At 35.0% G+C, this 17,436-nt stretch overlaps 1 protein-coding gene across 1 annotated transcript; it reads left to right on the top strand.

Moving 5' to 3' along the window:
- The first annotated feature begins 7,098 nt into the window (after positions 1–7,098).
- Positions 7,099–12,983, top strand: SMC2 (structural maintenance of chromosomes 2). The gene is made up of 15 exons (XM_079063702.1): positions 7,099–7,584; positions 7,791–8,471; positions 8,544–9,329; positions 9,416–9,538; positions 9,617–9,708; positions 10,238–10,334; positions 10,429–10,545; positions 10,650–10,868; positions 10,965–11,105; positions 11,170–11,522; positions 11,679–11,772; positions 12,036–12,124; positions 12,202–12,427; positions 12,517–12,591; positions 12,696–12,983. The coding sequence occupies exons 1-15, from the start codon at positions 7,267–7,269 to the stop codon at positions 12,810–12,812; spliced, it is 3,528 nt and encodes a 1,175-aa protein (XP_078919828.1). The 5' UTR covers positions 7,099–7,266; the 3' UTR covers positions 12,813–12,983.
- The last annotated feature ends 4,453 nt before the right edge of the window (positions 12,984–17,436 follow it).

The raw sequence follows: 17,436 nt of genomic DNA, 5'->3' as shown, positions 1-17,436 counted from the left end.
TTGTTCCCGCTCACAATCACACGACACCTCTTTACCATCTTCCAGATCAGATCGCGGCGGCATCGCTACTTCATGAATCATCTCCGATATCGATGGCGGCACAACCGGTTTATGAAACATCTCTGATGGCGACATTATTGCTTCGTAAAACATCGCAGAATTTTCGTAAACTTTCCAATTCTCATTTCCGGCCACCTGAGGTTCATTATTGGAACAGTGTTCACAAACAGAACCAGAACTGTTTTCGCTATCGTCATTCTCATTCACAATTGTAGAGTTTGGCTGGAAAAACTCGTGCTCCACTTCTTCTAGTTTTCCTTCAATTTCCGACAAATCGTGAGGCGTCGAATCGTGAGAAGCAGTTTCGGCGTTTAGGAGGTGTTTGAAGAACGCGATCTTTTTTTCGATTTGTTCTGCGAGATGATCGAGGCCAAGTGTATCGCCAGGTAAATTGGTGAATTGGATGACTTCTGCTTCAATTTCTAGTATTTTCTGCTGCAACTTCAAGTACGTATTCGTTTTCTTCAATGGAGTTGGTGGTGGTGCTTCCATTTTGATCGAGATTAAGGGGCAAAGTTTGGGGTGGGGCAGTTATGACTTACGGGATGAACTTATTATAATTCATGGTGGCGGTTGGCGGTTTTATTCCGTAAACTTGTATTAGACCCGCCGATTTAACGGTAACTGGAAAGCAAATTTGAACAGCAAAAAGTTTATATAAAATAATAGAAAATGATCATAGGTTAATGGTTAAAAAGGTATTAATTAGGGGCTATCTGTATCAATTTTTAATGGTTTAATTAAGAGTCAAGCTCTCAATCGGTAAGTTTTGGTTCATTTTATTTTGCTATTGGTTTTATATTTGTCTCTGAACAATCCACATGAAGTTATCTCTGAACAATCATTATTACTGAACCATTCATACGGAATACGGCTAAGAAAATTATCATTGATGCCTCCAACCGTCGCTGCCATCTTCATCACAAAAATCTTTCCTTCAACCAGCGTTGTGTAACATCCTGTTTCCTGTCATTTCTGGGCCGTGGGCCAGAAGTCAATTGTGTAAGACGTTGGGCCTTAAGGAGACAAAGTTTAGTCATTGTGGAAGGATGTAATGTTAGTTAAGAAATTTTATCATTGCATTGTGTTTTGGGCCGAATGGTAGAACAGGAAAAGTCATACGTCGGGTTTTTGCATGAAATATGGATTTTTATTCGAAAAGTTTTTAGTCCAAGATATTTCGATAATATTGTAGAGCTCTTCAATACGTTTCCGTGGATATAAAGAACGTCGAACACGGAGTTGGAACGAAGAAGTTACGACCGTTTGAAGTTAGGCGATTTATGGGTCAGCCGCGTACGCAGGGCGTACTAGGGCATCCCTAGTATGTTGGGCGTAAATTGAGTACGCATGATGTATACGATCAGCGCCCAAACCTTATTTCCGTGGTTTGAGCCCTATTTAAGCTCCTTAACTTCTCCAAACACACTTCATTCCCAGCTTCCACCTCTCCAACACCCTCTCTTGAAACCCTAATTTTTGATAGAGCCTTGTGAGCAACAAGAAGGTGTTTTAAAGTGTTTTTGAGTGTTTTTGGTGCACCTAGGAAAAGAAGGAACTCATGGAAGAAGTGTTAGTTGTATTGGAGCTTGTAGATTCAGACTTTATTCACCTTGATATTTCTTCTAGAGGTATAAAGTTTGAATCTTGATGATCATATTTTTAGATCTAGCTAGTTTTGAGTGTTATGAGATTTTGGTCACTTTACGTGCATAAAGTTTAGATATTGAATGTTTGTGACCTTGTTATGGATAAAATTGGAAACTTTATCCATCTAAACATCATTTTGATTCAGATAAGAAGATTTGAGACTTGAACTTTAATGGATTAAGTTGAAAATATGCACTTTTTGGGTCCCTTTGAGACTTAAAGACTATATCATAAAAAATATGATCTTGAGTGTTGTATGTAACCCAGGCATGTGTTAGATGGTCTTAACAGGTTAAGAACATAGGGTTTTGGATATTAAGCTCTTAATGGTCATGCAAGACCATAAAGTTGGAAACTTTATGGTCAAGGTCATCAATTTGGGCTTGGATCTGGAAAATGGGCTTAAGAGCTTAAGGATTAAGCTCTTAATGACTTGGGTTGGCAGCCAACGCGTACGCTGTGCGTACAACTGAGTACGTTGGGTGTACAATTGAGTACGCTAGGTGTACTCAGTTGGGTTGACTCAGTTGATTTTTTGGAATTTTGACTTTTACCTAATTTTGACCTAGGGATATTTTGGGTATTTTTGGATTTTGTTTGAGAATTGGTCATTTGGTTGGATAGGTGACGGTTAGAGCTGAGATTCGGAGTTGGGACCTCATCAACTATTGTTCATAATGAGAGGTGAGTTTCCTCACTGTGTTAGCAAGTTGAAGGCACCAATGTCGACCCATGGTTTGTTATGTTTAGGATGCTAGATGTCTGCGTGACTCTCACATATGTTATGTGTTTACATGTTTACCGGGCGGAGCCCGATGTCGGGTGGGGCCTGATGTCGGGCGGGGGGCTCGATGACCATTCTATATGTTATTTATCTTTGTGATTATTGCACGTGTATGTGTTTATATGCTTATATGTTTATATGTATATCGGGCGGGGCCCAATGACTGACAAATCTGTATACCGAGCAGGGCTCTATGCCGCGCGGAGCCCGATGACGGGCGAGACCCAGTATAGGTTGATATTTATGGTATGTGGTATTTTGGGGAACTCACTAAGCTTCGTGCTTATGGTTTTCAGTTTTTGGTTTCAAGTATTTCCGGTTTAAAAAGGGAAGAGTCCGGCTTGATCGCATCGCATCCACCCATGTTTTCGCACTATGATGATTTTGGGATTTCACTCTGATAACTATTTTATTATGAAATACTTTGAGCGTTTGAAATAAAGATAATTGGTGTCTTGATTGAATTAAAAATGAAATATTTACCTTATGATTTTCAGGATGTTTCAAGTTGCTTTCAAAATCAACACTGAAATAGAGATAAAGATATGTAACATATCCCTAAAGACCCTAAAACTGATTGATTTAAGTCCCCATCCTTCATCTTCGTCCATTGTTATTGCCATTGTAGTCACCAGAGAAAACTCAATATATTTACCTCGTGTGACCACCTAGCTAACCCATAACCTGACTGTAAAACACTAATTCCTAGCCGGATAAGACAACCTCATAAGTTATACCTCACTAATTATTTGACATTCTCGATCTCCCTTTGTTGCTATCTCTATCCCTCTCTAACTCGGATCACATATATCTTGTTCCAAATTTTATGTAACCATTTGTTCATAGATTCTTTTTATATTTTCAAACTAAGACAAGTTAATCTTTTTTTATTTATAGTTAAAAATGAGTTTTTAACATTAAAATTGAAGTGTGAAAGTCACAATTCTTATTGGAATAGAAAGATCCTTAATCATAAAATATTTTTTTTAACGATTAAAGTACAATTAGACAAATATCTTTCATAAAAAAACCCTACGCAGATGTTATGTTATCATTTAACTCTTACGAGACAGTCTTCAAACATTCAATCTCTAGAACCGCAACCTTTGCTATTGACGATGTACGAAATGACTAGTGATCGAGAATGCATTGATAACGAATCTAATGATCCAAAACCAAAACCCATGCAGAACTAAACACACCAAACTCTGAAGCTGAGTTACCGATCAATAACTGCTCAACCTAGACTATAGATAACAGTCTATACAATGAGTTGACGAATCTCTCAACAACAAATACTCCACCTGAGCGACCCAAACGCCTCTTGATCTATCCATTCGCATTCCCGAAAGGAACCACTGGCCTCGACGAGCTCCTTGTCCAATAGCTTCCTGCCGCGAAGACAACTCATGCATTCTTGAACACGTACATCTGACCGCAAAATCCTATGCATCCCCCATATTGACCAAATCTTGAAACAAAGTCTCGCAAAATGTAAATCCCTATGACCCATTTTTCTGAAACCATACACTCAAACTGATCGATGATCCTCCAAACAGAATACCCAATTATCCCCCACTTAGGGTTTGAACTACCATCAACCAACATTGCAACAAACCAATACTCAAACCGGGTCAACCCGATACATACCATTCGTGCCTCTCATAATGTATAACATAACGCAAGATGATCTTCCAGATGAAGACCAAACAAAATCAAAGCTATTCCAAATCTCAGATGGAGACCTCAGAAACCTCCCAATTATAATCGCCTCTAACATTAAAAATCCTTTACAAATGCACAAACAATAATTATGATTCAAGATGTTTATAGCGATGCTAAACATCTATATAACTCCAACAACTTAACATGGTACCCAAGGGCGGACGCAAGAATACATACTAGGTGTTGCCGATGTTGAAATAGGTGTTGACGGTGAAGGAAAAATAGGTAAAAAATATCGAAAATCGAAATTTTTTCTACTGCGTACGCGGGAACGAGGTGTTGCCGGTGCTACACCGGACACTTAGGTAAAACCGCCCTGATGGTGCCACCAAATATACATGTGACTCAAGTAAATCAACACCCATGGTCAATACATGAAACTGATCACAATTAATGATTTAAAACTTCAAATCATTAACCATGGTGGGAAATATGAATGCATTATCTCAACAACTCTTAGAAGCATTCATGTGAAAATCGAAACCTCACATGCGTACTGCTAAGCAAATAAATTACCAGAGAGGGCTACGATAGTACGATAGTTTGATACTGAGAGATGATTAGGACGAGTACCATTTTTAGAAGAATGTAACAATTAGTACGAAGGAGTGTTTACACATAACGTGCCTAAAACATAAGAAATGGCATTTCAAAGTTTTTTCGGCAATATGTCACATGTTAACTTGTTGATATGATTAGGTGGATACTGTTACCTTAATCATGAAGTTTAAAAAATGCTTATATATGATTGGAAAAGTATTTAAACCATTAAACCCCCGTTAAGTCAACCAAATAGTCATTTAATTACATATAATATATAATATAGTCACTAGAAACACAAAATGTTTTACTCAACTTGAAAAAAAGATCGATTCCGTAAAAAATTGGATCTGTAAATGAAAATTCACTAAATATAGTCATTATTAGGGGTGTGCGCGGTGCGGTTTAGAGCCAAAACCGCAAACCGCACCGCATATGCGGTTTGAGTTATTTAGAAACCGCAAACCGCACCGCGAACGTTCAAAACCGCATTATGCGGTGCGGTTTGGTGCGGGTGGTTTATGCGGTTTTGCGGTTTGACTAATTATTTACTTTAAATTTAATGATAATACTATCATTGTCATCAATAACGACTCACTAAGTGGTTATTAAGAAGTTTGGTGGTCAAATAATTGTGGTCATTAACTACTTAAGAATATACAAAAGTTAAGAAAACATAGTGACCATAAAATAATGGTCACTGAATCTTAGTTGAAAATGAATTTGAGACAAAAAAAAATATAGTAACTGCATTAAATTTTGGATTTATTAAGATTACATTTTAAAAACTTAAGATAATGTCATTAATTTAGGACATGTCAAAATATTTTCGAATATATATATATATATATATATATATATATATATATATATATATATATATATATATATATATATATATAGGGTTAATGTCATAAAACCCCTCATGTTTTCAAGGTTTTGTCGGTTTTGCCCAAAGTTGAATTTTATGTCCGTTTTTACCTTAACATTTTCGAAAAAATGTTCAGTTTTACCCTTTTACGGTGATAACAGGTTTTCCAGGTTACCAATATATTAAATTCGCAAAAAAACCCTTAACTTTACCATTTTTTTGCGTTTTTACCCTTATGTTTGTGTGTGTGTGTGTTTTTTGAAAGGTTATATCATTTAAAAAGATAAATAATATTTTTAGAATTATGAATACGTGTTTTATAGATATAGTTTTTAGAAGTATAAATACATATTTTTACATTTTTATATATTAATATGTATCTATACTTCTAAAAATATATTTATACTTTAAAAAAAACATATATCAAAATACATATTTACACTTCTAAAAATATATGTATATACTTTTTATGATTGAACAAGTTTTTTTTTATTGATATATATATTTTTAACTACATAAAAATACGTATTTGTAGTTCTAAAAACATATTAATTTGTTTTTTTACATCTTAAATGGTTTATCCAAGAAAAAAACCTACACACACATACACACACACACACACACACACACACACATATATATATATATATATATATATATATATATATATATATATATATATATAAAGAAATAACATTAAAAAATGTAAATACAAAATTTAATTAAAATTTTTTCGTATATAAATATGATTTTTCTGCATTAATACGTATAATATGAAAAAAAATACATAGGGTAAAAGTGTAAAAAAATTATAAACTTAAGGGTAAAAACGTAAAAAAACTGTAAACTTAAGGGTTTTTATGAAGTTAATATGATGGTAACCTGTTATCACCGGTAAAAGGGTAAAACCGAACATTTTTTGGAAAATGTTAGGATAAAAACGGACATAAAATTCAACTTTGGGCAAAACCGACAAACCCTGAAAACTTGAGGGTTTTTATGATATTAGCCCTATATATATATATATATATATATATATATATATATATATATATATATATATATATATTAATTGACAAAAATACAAACCGCAAACCGCACCGCATAATGCGGTTTAACAAAAATACAAACCGCAAACCGCATCACGAGTGTTTTAAACCGCGTTATGCAGTGCGGTTTGGTGTGGTGCGGACGGTTTATACGGTTTGGTGCGGTGCGGACGGTTTATGCGGTTTATTGCACACTCGTAGTCATTATAATGATAAGTATTTGACTCGACCCTTATTAGGTGATAAGGGTATGCGTTTTGTTATTATGAAAAAAATAAAGGTGTATGGGCTTAACATGGGCCATTTACCGCTGACAGGCCTTGAAAAATCATTATAATAAGAACAAATTGAAAGTTTTGAAAAATAAAGTTTTCCCGCCATTTCGTCTAAACCCTTATTGATTTCAATTTTTTGTCTCTTGGAATCCGTCATTCACAAATTTCATATTGTCTGTCAAGTTTAAGGGGTTTCAATCTGAAAAATCCTCTGTCTCCCTTCCCAACCGCTCTTTTTTCTACATTCCACTTCAGATCTTGACTGAATTTCGTCCAAAATTCTCCGGTTTCTAGGGTTTCAATACGGTCACAATGCACATCAAAGAGGTTTGTTTAGAGGGATTCAAATCATACGCTACAAGAACAGTCGTTCCAGGTTTCGATCCCTTTTTCAACGCCATAACCGGATTAAACGGATCCGGGAAATCGAACATTCTCGATTCCATTTGCTTCGTGTTAGGTATAACGAACTTGCAGCAGGTTCGAGCTTCGAATCTACAGGAGTTGGTGTACAAGCAAGGACAAGCTGGTATCACGAAGGCGACCGTGTCGGTTGTGTTTGATAACTCCGATAGGAGTAGAAGCCCACTTGGATACGAAGATTGCCCCGAAATTACTGTTACTCGCCAGGTACGTAACGTGATACCTCGATTAATTCGTTGATAAAAGCTCGGTAATTTCAATATACTCGTGACTGTGTTTTTTCTTGTATCTACTTAACACGAAGTGAATTTTTGGAATTGCAGAATGTATAAAAATAAGTTTTTATTTTTAGAATTTAAAAATTATGATATTTTAGCACATAGGTTGAGGTTTTTCGTTTTGTGATGTCACAGATTGTGGTAGGTGGGAGGAACAAATACTTGATCAATGGACATCTTGCTCAACCAAGTCGAGTGCAAAATCTTTTTCACTCAGTTCAGCTAAATGTCAACAATCCACATTTTCTGATTATGCAAGGGCGCATTACCAAGGTATTAAACATGAAACCTCCTGAAATATTGTCCATGCTTGAAGAAGCAGCTGGAACAAGAATGTATGAAACCAAAAAAGATGCTGCTTTGAAGACCCTTGAGAAAAAGCAGGGTAAAGTTGATGAGATCAACAAGCTTCTTGATCAGGAAATACTCCCTGCACTAGAAAAACTAAGGAAAGAGCGAATGCAATACATGCAATGGTCCAATGGGAATGCAGAATTAGATAGACTGAAAAGGTTTTGTATTGCTTATGAATATGTAGAAGCAGAAAAAATTCGAGACAATGCAGTTCATGGTGTTGAAGAGGTAAAAGCCAAGATAACTGAGATTGACAGTAATACAGAGACAATGCAAACAGAGGTACAAGAAATGGAGGTGAATGTAACAAAGTTAACTGCCGAAAAAGATGCAACCATGGGTGGGGAGGTTAAGGCTCTGTCAGATAAAGTTGATGCTATTTCTTGTGATCTTGTGAAAGAAACTTCTGTTTTGAAAAATCAAGAGGACAATCTCAACACGGAGAAAAAGAATGTTGTAAAGGTATTATTTTTGTGTAAATTATATTCTTTCAGTTTCTTAAAGATGTAACATTATATGTTTTGATGTTGTTAGATTGAAAAAAATCTTGAAGAACTGAAGCAGTCTGTTGAAGATAGAGCTAATGCTGTAAAAAGTGCAGAAGATGGAGCAGCTGATTTGAAGAAAAGAGTTGAAGAGCTAAAAAAGAGTTTAGAAGAACATGAAAAAGAGTACCAGGGTGTAGTTGCTGGTAAAAGCAGTGGTAATGAAGAGAAGTGTCTTGAAGATCAATTAGGAGATGCCAAAGTGGCAGTTGGAAAGGCAGAAACCGAGTTGAAGCAGTTGAAAACAAAGATAAGTCATGGTGAAAAGGAGCTAAAAGAGAACACAACTAAGTTATTATCAAAGCGCGATGAAGCTGTTTCTGTTGAAAAAGAGCTCAAAATCAGACAGAAAGATGTAGAAAATGTTGAAAAGGCTTTGAAATCTTTATCATATGAGGAAGGACAGATGGAAGGTTTACAAAAGGACCGAATGGTGGAGTCAGAAGCAGTACATAAGATAAAAGAGGAAATACGAATGATTTCTTCACGTTTAGGGAACATTGAGTTCTCTTATCGTGATCCTGTGAAGAACTTTGACCGGTCAAAAGTCAAAGGCGTGGTTGCAAAGCTTATTAAAGTCAAAGATAGCTCAACTATGACTGCATTGGAGGTTTGTGCAGGTGGGAAGTTGTTTAATATTGTGGTGGACACTGAAAATACAGGAAAACAACTTTTACAAAATGGTGATCTTAGAAGAAGAGTGACAATTATTCCTTTGAATAAAATCCAAAGCCATCCTGTACCTTCTAGAGTTCAAACTGCTGCTACTAAACTGGCAAGTTTCTTGCTTTTATAAAACTCTGCTTATATATTCTGTTTCATTTCTCATTTCTTTCACATGATAACTTTTTCGTTTTCCAGGTAGGTAAAGGCAATGCTGAGGTGGCGCTTTCATTGGTTGGTTATGATGATGAACTCCAGACTGCAATGGAATATGTGTTTGGTGCAACTTTTGTCTGTAAGACCAGTGATGCTGCAAAAGAGGTACCCTTTTCACCTTTTTTCATTTTCATAACAAAAGGTATTTAAAAAAAAAATTCAAATTAACTTTTATCTTCACAGGTTGCATTTAATCGCCAAGTTAGTACGCCTAGTGTGACATTAGAAGGTGACATATTTCAACCAAGTGGTCTCCTGACTGGTGGTTCTCGCAAGTAAGCAACATTTCACAAATTCTGTAAAAGCAATATCCGATTTAAATGAAACCTGCAAGTTTAGCTTTATCTATTATTTTTATGCACAAATCTTGAAATTTGGAGAAGAAATAATGATTACTGGCATGATCATGAATTGACTTTAATAAAAATGGTGAATTCGTAGGTTTGTTTTGATTTGGATTTTGATTTTTATAGCTATAGTTCTCTTTCTTTGTTTGTTTTGGTTTCTTTTTAAAGTTTAAGATAAAGAAAATTAGATTTTTTCTTTGGGTTTATTTATAAAGGATGAAGATGGGGGCAAAATAGTCATTTTGCTTTGAATTTAATCTACCTCCTGACCTTGCAACATGACTAATCTTTAAAAAATTAGGACCATATGTCCAAGAAATGAAACATCTAGATGAAAACCATAACTTTTGTGTACCACATCCACTAAGCTTGCAATTTACTCTTATTAAAATATCAAAGTTTTTTTTTTTTTAAATGTAGCAATATCTTTACTAATATAACCCTTTCTGATGAACAGAGGTGGAGGTGATCTATTAAGGCAACTACATGCTCTAGGAGAGGCTGAATCAGAATTATCATTACATCAAAAACGACTATCAGAAATCGAATCAAAGGTGTACCTTCAATGCTGCTTTCCATGATATTGTTTAATTATATGTATTAACAATTACATCAACTAACATCATTGTGTCTTCTTCAAATGTCCAGATTAATGAGCTTCTTCCACTTCAAAAAAAGTATAACGACTTAAAGACCCAATTAGAACTTAAGTCATATGATCTTTCACTCTTCCAAACCAGAGCTGAGCAGAATGAGCATCATAAGGTTTCACATTTTTTTTTTTTTTTTTTGTTATTAATTATCGGGTCTATCTAATTTTATTCATCATTTTAATTTGTTTCTGTACTTTTTATTTATGTGTGATGTAGCTTAGTGAAACAGTAAAAAGAATCGAGCAAGAGCTTGCAGAAGCTAAATCTGGTGTTAATGAAAAGCAAGCACTTTATAAAAAATGTGTAGCTGAAGTGACAAATCTTGAAAAGTCAATTAAAGACCATTCCAGTAATCGGGAACGTATGCTCAAAGATTTAGAAAAGAAGATTAAGGATGTGAAAAAAAATATGCAGTCAGCTTCAAAGGACCTCAAGGTATGTTTGTTATACAATACAATATAATCTTATTGTTTTCATTTTTGAGGAGAATATAGTGATTTAGACATTTAGTACATAAACTTTTGTTTATAGGGGCATGAAAATGAAAGGGAGAAGCTTATAATGGAAGCCGAGGCAGTTAAACAAGAACAGGCGTCTTTAGAGAATCAGTTGGTTTCTTTTGAGAAGCAGATTAGTGTGTTGACTGCTGAAGTGGATGCACTGAAGACCAAGGTTGACTTATTGACTTTCTTTTTGACACAACAAAAGATAACATTTTTTTGCACATCTTTTGCAGGTTATTTCACTGAAAGATGAACATAGTGAAGCACAACGTGAGCTAAATGCAGCGCGTAAGAAGGTGAAGGAGTGTGACTCACAAATCAGTCGAATTCTTAAAGATGAGCAAAAACTTAGAAATAAAATGGGTGAGAAAAATCTTGAGAGGAAAAAGTTAGAAAATGAGGTGAAACGTATGGAAATGGAACAGAAAGAGTGTTCATCAAAGGTTGATAGATTGATTGAGAAGAATTCTTGGATAAATTCTGAGAAACAACTTTTTGGAAGAAGTGGAAGTGATTATGATTTCACATCCCGTGATCCACATAAAGCAAGGGAACATTTTGAAAGTCTCCAGGCTGAACAAGCAGGGTAAAATAGTCAAACTTTTTTTTTTGCAAGAAATAGCAATCTACTTTCATTGCTATAGATTTCTTAAAGTGCATTGTTTAAATATGAAAAAAAAAGAAAATTCAAAGTACATTGCTATTTTTTGCATTAATCCGTTTTTCTTTTTGTCTGTTAAAGGCTTGAGAAGAGGGTGAACAAGAAAGTTATGGCCATGTTTGAGAAGGCAGAAGATGAGTACAATGACTTGATATCCAAGAAAAACATTATTGAGGTTGGTGTATTTTTATTCTCAGTAAATTTCAGTTTTGGTCCTTTTACTTCAGATGATCTTTGAAATTTTTTTTTATTTGCATTTTTGGTCCCAAATATTGTCATTTCTTGGAACATAGACCAAAAACATTTCAAAAATCTTAAATTAGAACCAGAATTGCAAAAACCAGCTAAACTCAGGGATCAGAAATGTAATATACATTTATCTGCCACTAAAATATTTTTCATATATATATATATATATATATATATATATTTAAACAGAATGACAAGTCAAAGATTAAGCTGGTGATTGAAGAGCTTGATGAGAAGAAAAAGGAGACACTGAAAGTGACATGGGTTAAAGTGAACAGGTAAGTCAGTTGAAATTGAATACTAATTTATTTTTTATTGTTGTATTGATTGATAAGAGGTAATTTAAAAATTTCAGTGATTTTGGATCTATATTTTCGACGTTGTTGCCTGGAACAATGGCAAAGCTAGAACCACCAGAGGGAGGGACATTTTTGGATGGATTAGAAGTGCGGGTGGCATTTGGGGGTGTTTGGAAACAGTCATTATCAGAACTTAGTGGTGGACAAAGATCTCTACTTGCACTTTCTTTAATTCTAGCACTGCTGCTTTTCAAACCAGCCCCACTTTATATTTTGGATGAGGTATGTATTTAATATTTCTATTTTCCAACTACTTTATATAATCTTTATTTCTTAATAAAAACATGTTTGACTTGACTTGTGTTGACCAGGTTGATGCAGCTCTTGATCTAAGTCATACACAGAACATTGGGCGGATGATCAAGGCTCACTTTCCACATTCTCAGGTATATACAATATACATATTGTTTATGAAACTTACAAAATATTTATTCAAAAATTTTGGTTTATTGATATAAATATGTTTTTTTTTTTTTTTTTGTGGCGACAGTTTATTGTGGTTTCTTTGAAAGAAGGGATGTTCAACAATGCGAATGTGCTTTTTCGTACAAAATTCGTGGATGGTGTTTCTACTGTTCAAAGAACAGTTGCATCAAAGAAGAGTTGATTGTTTGTTTGTTTTTTCAAATGGTGGTTTGTTTGTTTTTAGAGGATGTTTCTTAAATGTTATGTATGCAATGGCTTGTTGTGTAAAACCATTTTCTTTGTAATATATTTTGTATTAAAGGCTTGTTGTGTAAAACCATTTTCTTTATAACTTACTGCCTATTGTTCTCAATTTCACTTTGGATATGAATATGATTTCTCCTGATTTGTTCTTCCTCAATTTCATCTGTTTATCCGACTCTTCACCAATTGCTTCTGTCTTGGAAATTTCAGCATTATTTTCTGTGTCTTTTAAGTCATTTTCATTTGTTTTTGAAACCTTATGTGGTGATTTGTTCTCTTCGTCCATCAAATTTATACTAGGATTCACATGCATCCCCTGCAATAGCAACAAGGTCCATGCTTGTATATACATGAGAAAAAAAGAATTGCCGTAAAGAATAAATATTTGCTTTTACATCTTTCATTGTTTTCTTTAAATCACTCCGACAAAACAAAAGGAAACCTATTAACGTTGTTTTTTTGGGAAATCTCCAAAAAAGTCCCAAAGTTTTGGGTATGTTTACAGTCTAATCCCAAATTATTATTTTTTTTACGAAAAAAGACAAACTATCGGCTTCTTTATTCACCTGTTCATCTTCATTTCTAACCCTAATCAAAGTGTTAAAGGGTTAAAAAAACCCTCTCGCTCACGCAGTCAATGTTTTGAAGGAAGTGAAGTTACCGACACCAAAGCATCAAACGACAAGCTTCAACCAGTAAGAAATTACACATACATCAACGTAATCTTCCATTTTCTTGCAACTTGTGCTTGATTAATTTAATTTAATTTTTGTTTAGTGGTGATAATGGAGACTGTTGAAGACTTTGACACTATAGACGTGGAACTTGATGAGCTATTCAGAAAGCAACAAAAGCGTCAATGCAAAGACGACTTCTTGAACATGCTTTGTGAAGAAGGGCTAGAAGATTGCATCATTCCCGAGGTTCACATTGATGAAAGCGATGGAGATGAGTCCCTTGATTTGAACCCTGAAGATGAGACATATGATGAAGAAGGTGCTTCGCAAAAAGGGTTAAGTGAAAAATAGGATGAATACAATGTTGATTTCCAATACAATACACATGATCCAAAGGTGAAGTGGAACAAAATGAGGCCAGTTCTTGGAGAGAGGTATGAATCACCATAACAACTTAAACTCTGTTAACCAACTATTTCATAAGTCAGGGTCATCAGATTAGGTTCCAAAAATGTGATCGTGTTAGACTTGTAGCTGTGTGTGCAAGTGAGCAAGTAAAAGTTCAATGTCCCTTTCGTTAGGTCTTCCTGGATGAGCATTGAAATATCATTTCAAATTAAGAAATTTGTTGATAAGCATAAGTGTGTTAGGACTTTTAGTTATGCAAGACTTATGGATCCAACATGGATAGCTAGACAATTTCTGAAAGATTTGATTACGAAACCAAATTTGAAGTGTAAGGAAATGCAGGTCATTATCCAAAGCAAATTTCATTGCAAGATTTCTTGGTCAAAAGCCTATAGAGCAAGGTGCAGGGCCATGCATTTAGTTGATGGAAAGTTGAGTGACCACTATGCTAAGGTTTGGGATTACGGACATGAGTTGATGAGGTCAAATCCAGGTAGCACAATTAAAGTTGCTGTGAGTGTAAACCGGGATGGAACTACTGCTTTCCAAATAATATACATATGTTTTAAAGCTATTTCAAATGGATGGAAAGTTGGTTGTCGTAGGGTGATTGGTCTTGATGGTTCCCTTTTGAAAGGACCATGTAAGGGTGAAATGTTAACTGCTATAGGAAGGGATGCAAATAATCATGTGTATCCCATTGGTTGGACTATTGTTGACATTAAGAACAAATCTAACAGGAAGTGGTTCTTGGAGTTACTACTTGATAATCTTGGATTGGAAGGAGGCAGGGTATATGTGTCATTTCAGATCAACACAAGGTAAGAATTTTATTTATGGATAATGACTTCAAAGGGTAACCAACTATACCTTTTGTATATATTTGGTCACTTAATTTTTTTGGTGCACTTTTAACCCTTAAACTTGTTTTTTTGTTTAAAATATACCATTATTACCTGCAACAGCAGGTAAAACCTGTTTAAGGGGGGGGGGGGTTTAGTTCCACCTCCAAGAGTGCTACTGTTCATTGCTTGAATATGTTAAATCTACTGCTGCTAATTGAGTCACTGTTTAATCGTTTCATTCACGCATCTGTTTGGGATCCCATTCATTCTTATTGAAATTCATATTGGGATATTTACAAAACTCATTTGTGGAGGAAAGAAAATGTTCTATTATTGTTCATCACTTTATTTTAATTGTTCTTCATTTTCACGCATCATATCGTCATTTTCATCGCCATGAATCCAAAATTAAATACTCTTACACTTCAATTTTAAGCTTATTGGTTTCATTATCACATCAATTTCTATTTTTGGTTATATCTATTCTATGATGGGGGATATAGGGTTCATATAACATCCCGATGATAAGGTACTTCTAAGTTTAACCCTATAATTAATTATATTGCATTTTTGGTCCTTAAGTGTAAGAAAGTGTGGAAAAGGGCCCATTATGGCAATTTGGTAAATTGGGAGTTATGAGTATGCCATGCGTACGTGTGTGTACGCTAAGCGTACTAAGGTGCGTCTTAGTACGTTGGGCGTACACTTCGTACGCTGGGCCTACGAGGGTGGCATGTAAACCCTAATTTTAGGGCTTTGGCTCATATTTAAGCAACTTTATGGACACAAACCCTCTTCTTACCCAACCTCCTTCTATGTTTTCGACCTTCAAGCAACCCTAGAGCAAGTGAGAGCAATATTGAGCCCTAAAGTGAGTTTTTGGAGTGGTTTTGAAGAGAGAAGGTCGAGAGGAGATCTTGGAGTGGATATCACTTTGGATCTGGGATTTCTACTTGGTTTGCATCATCTTGAAGGTATAAAGCTTGCATCTTTCCCACTCCATCTTGAAGATCTAGGTTTTTGCTCTCTTAAGTCACTTTTTGGTCCTAAGATGATGATTCTTGAACATAGCATGTTCTTGACCCTTTGAGCTGTCCTTTCAGACCCTTGGAAGGGTCTTAAGTCATAAAAATGGATTCCAAGTGGTTGATTTTGCTCCATGCATCATTTAGAAGGTCTTAATGGATACAAAAGTGGAGTTAAGCTCTTAATGGACATGCAAAGTCATAAAGTTGAAAACTTTATGACTCTTGAGAGTATTTTAGCCATGGATCTAAAAAATGGTCGTGAGTGCTTAAGCCATTAAGCACTTACTGAGTTTTGGGACTTCTGGGAGTACGCCCTGCGTACGAGGTCAACCACCCCGATGGTGGTCAACATGCGAGAACGCGGGTACACCCCGTGTACTCACTCTGAGTCGATTCGGCTGTGTTGACTCGGTTGGGTTGACTCAGTTGGTTTGACCAATTTGACTTTGACTTTGATCAAGTTTGACTTTAAGGGTATTTTGGGTAATTTGGGATTTTGATGGAGATTGCTCATTTGATTAGGCCCGAGGGTATTCCATCTCGAGGATGACAGGACCCGTTGTAGATTGACATTCCAACCCGATGGTTAATTGGGCCTGGGGTATTCCAACCTTATAGTTGACTGGACCCATAGTATATTGGCATTCCAACCCAGCCCCACTTTATATATTGGATGAGGTATTTCATATTTCTATTTTCCAACTTTATATAATCTTTATTTCAGTGTTTTAGGAAGTTTCATCAATAAATTAAAGATCTTAGCCCACATGCATTATGCAAATATATTGTTTGACATGAATTATGTGAAGAAATAAATTAACTATATTATTGTGGGTTGAAAACCCTATGTACTCACCAGGTTTCCCAACCTGACCCACTCAGTTTATTTGTTTCACATGTGTCGATACGAAGCTACATTACACTGAGAGATTAACGAAGATGTAAATCACTAGTGTAAATGAACGTAAGGTCTGTTTATGCTTATGTTTTTGTATTGACGATGACGTCCAAAAGTTTTAATATAAACAAAATACATTTCTTCGGAAATGTTTTGATAAAGTATTTATCATGTTTTCTGGGAGCAAATTCCGCAATATTATTCTTTAAAATGAATACTCTGATTTTTTTCAGATAAGCATAAATAAAAATTTTAAAATGACCGTGAATTTGAGAATGTCACAATATATCCCATCTGTGAATGCTTTTATTTTCCTTGGTTTATAGCTACTCAAAACAATTATTTTAAATCTTGCTTTCCAGTGGTTCTGCAACATGAGGCTTCATTGGCATTGCTTTTTTTTTCTTTTAAGTTTAAAACAGTAGGCTTCACACTCATGTTCGAATATGATTTTTGGTAGATGGATTTATGAGGAATGGAATTAGAAGACATGATTCGATGATAGGAAGGGCTTGGAAACATATTTTGTGAAGAATCAAAAGCCACTATATAATTGAAAAACTAATCTGTTAGCAAATGTTTAATTTTCATTAGAATGTATTCATTTTTGTTATTAGAATTCTCTAATTCTCATATGCACTTAGAATTATACTTGTAATATATCTTTTTTTCTCTTCGGGTTCTTTCAATTTTAAAAGAATTATAG

This window comes from Lactuca virosa, chromosome 8, assembly GCF_052849685.1.
Source record: "Lactuca virosa cultivar CGN04683 chromosome 8, Lactuca_virosa_CGN04683_v6, whole genome shotgun sequence".
Taxonomy (NCBI): domain Eukaryota; kingdom Viridiplantae; phylum Streptophyta; class Magnoliopsida; order Asterales; family Asteraceae; genus Lactuca; species Lactuca virosa.
This window is presented reverse-complemented; position numbering and strand designations above follow the sequence as displayed.

Excerpts from the sequence above, each read along its gene's own strand:
- SMC2 (XM_079063702.1), top strand. The coding sequence starts at position 7,267 with ATGCACATCAAAGAGGTTTGTTTAGAGGGATTCAAATCATACGCTACA. Across the intron at positions 9,709-10,237 it reads CTGACTGGTGGTTCTCGCAA|AGGTGGAGGTGATCTATTAA; the intron begins GTAAGCAACATT and ends TCTGATGAACAG. Across the intron at positions 10,869-10,964 it reads CAGCTTCAAAGGACCTCAAG|GGGCATGAAAATGAAAGGGA; the intron begins GTATGTTTGTTA and ends TTTTGTTTATAG.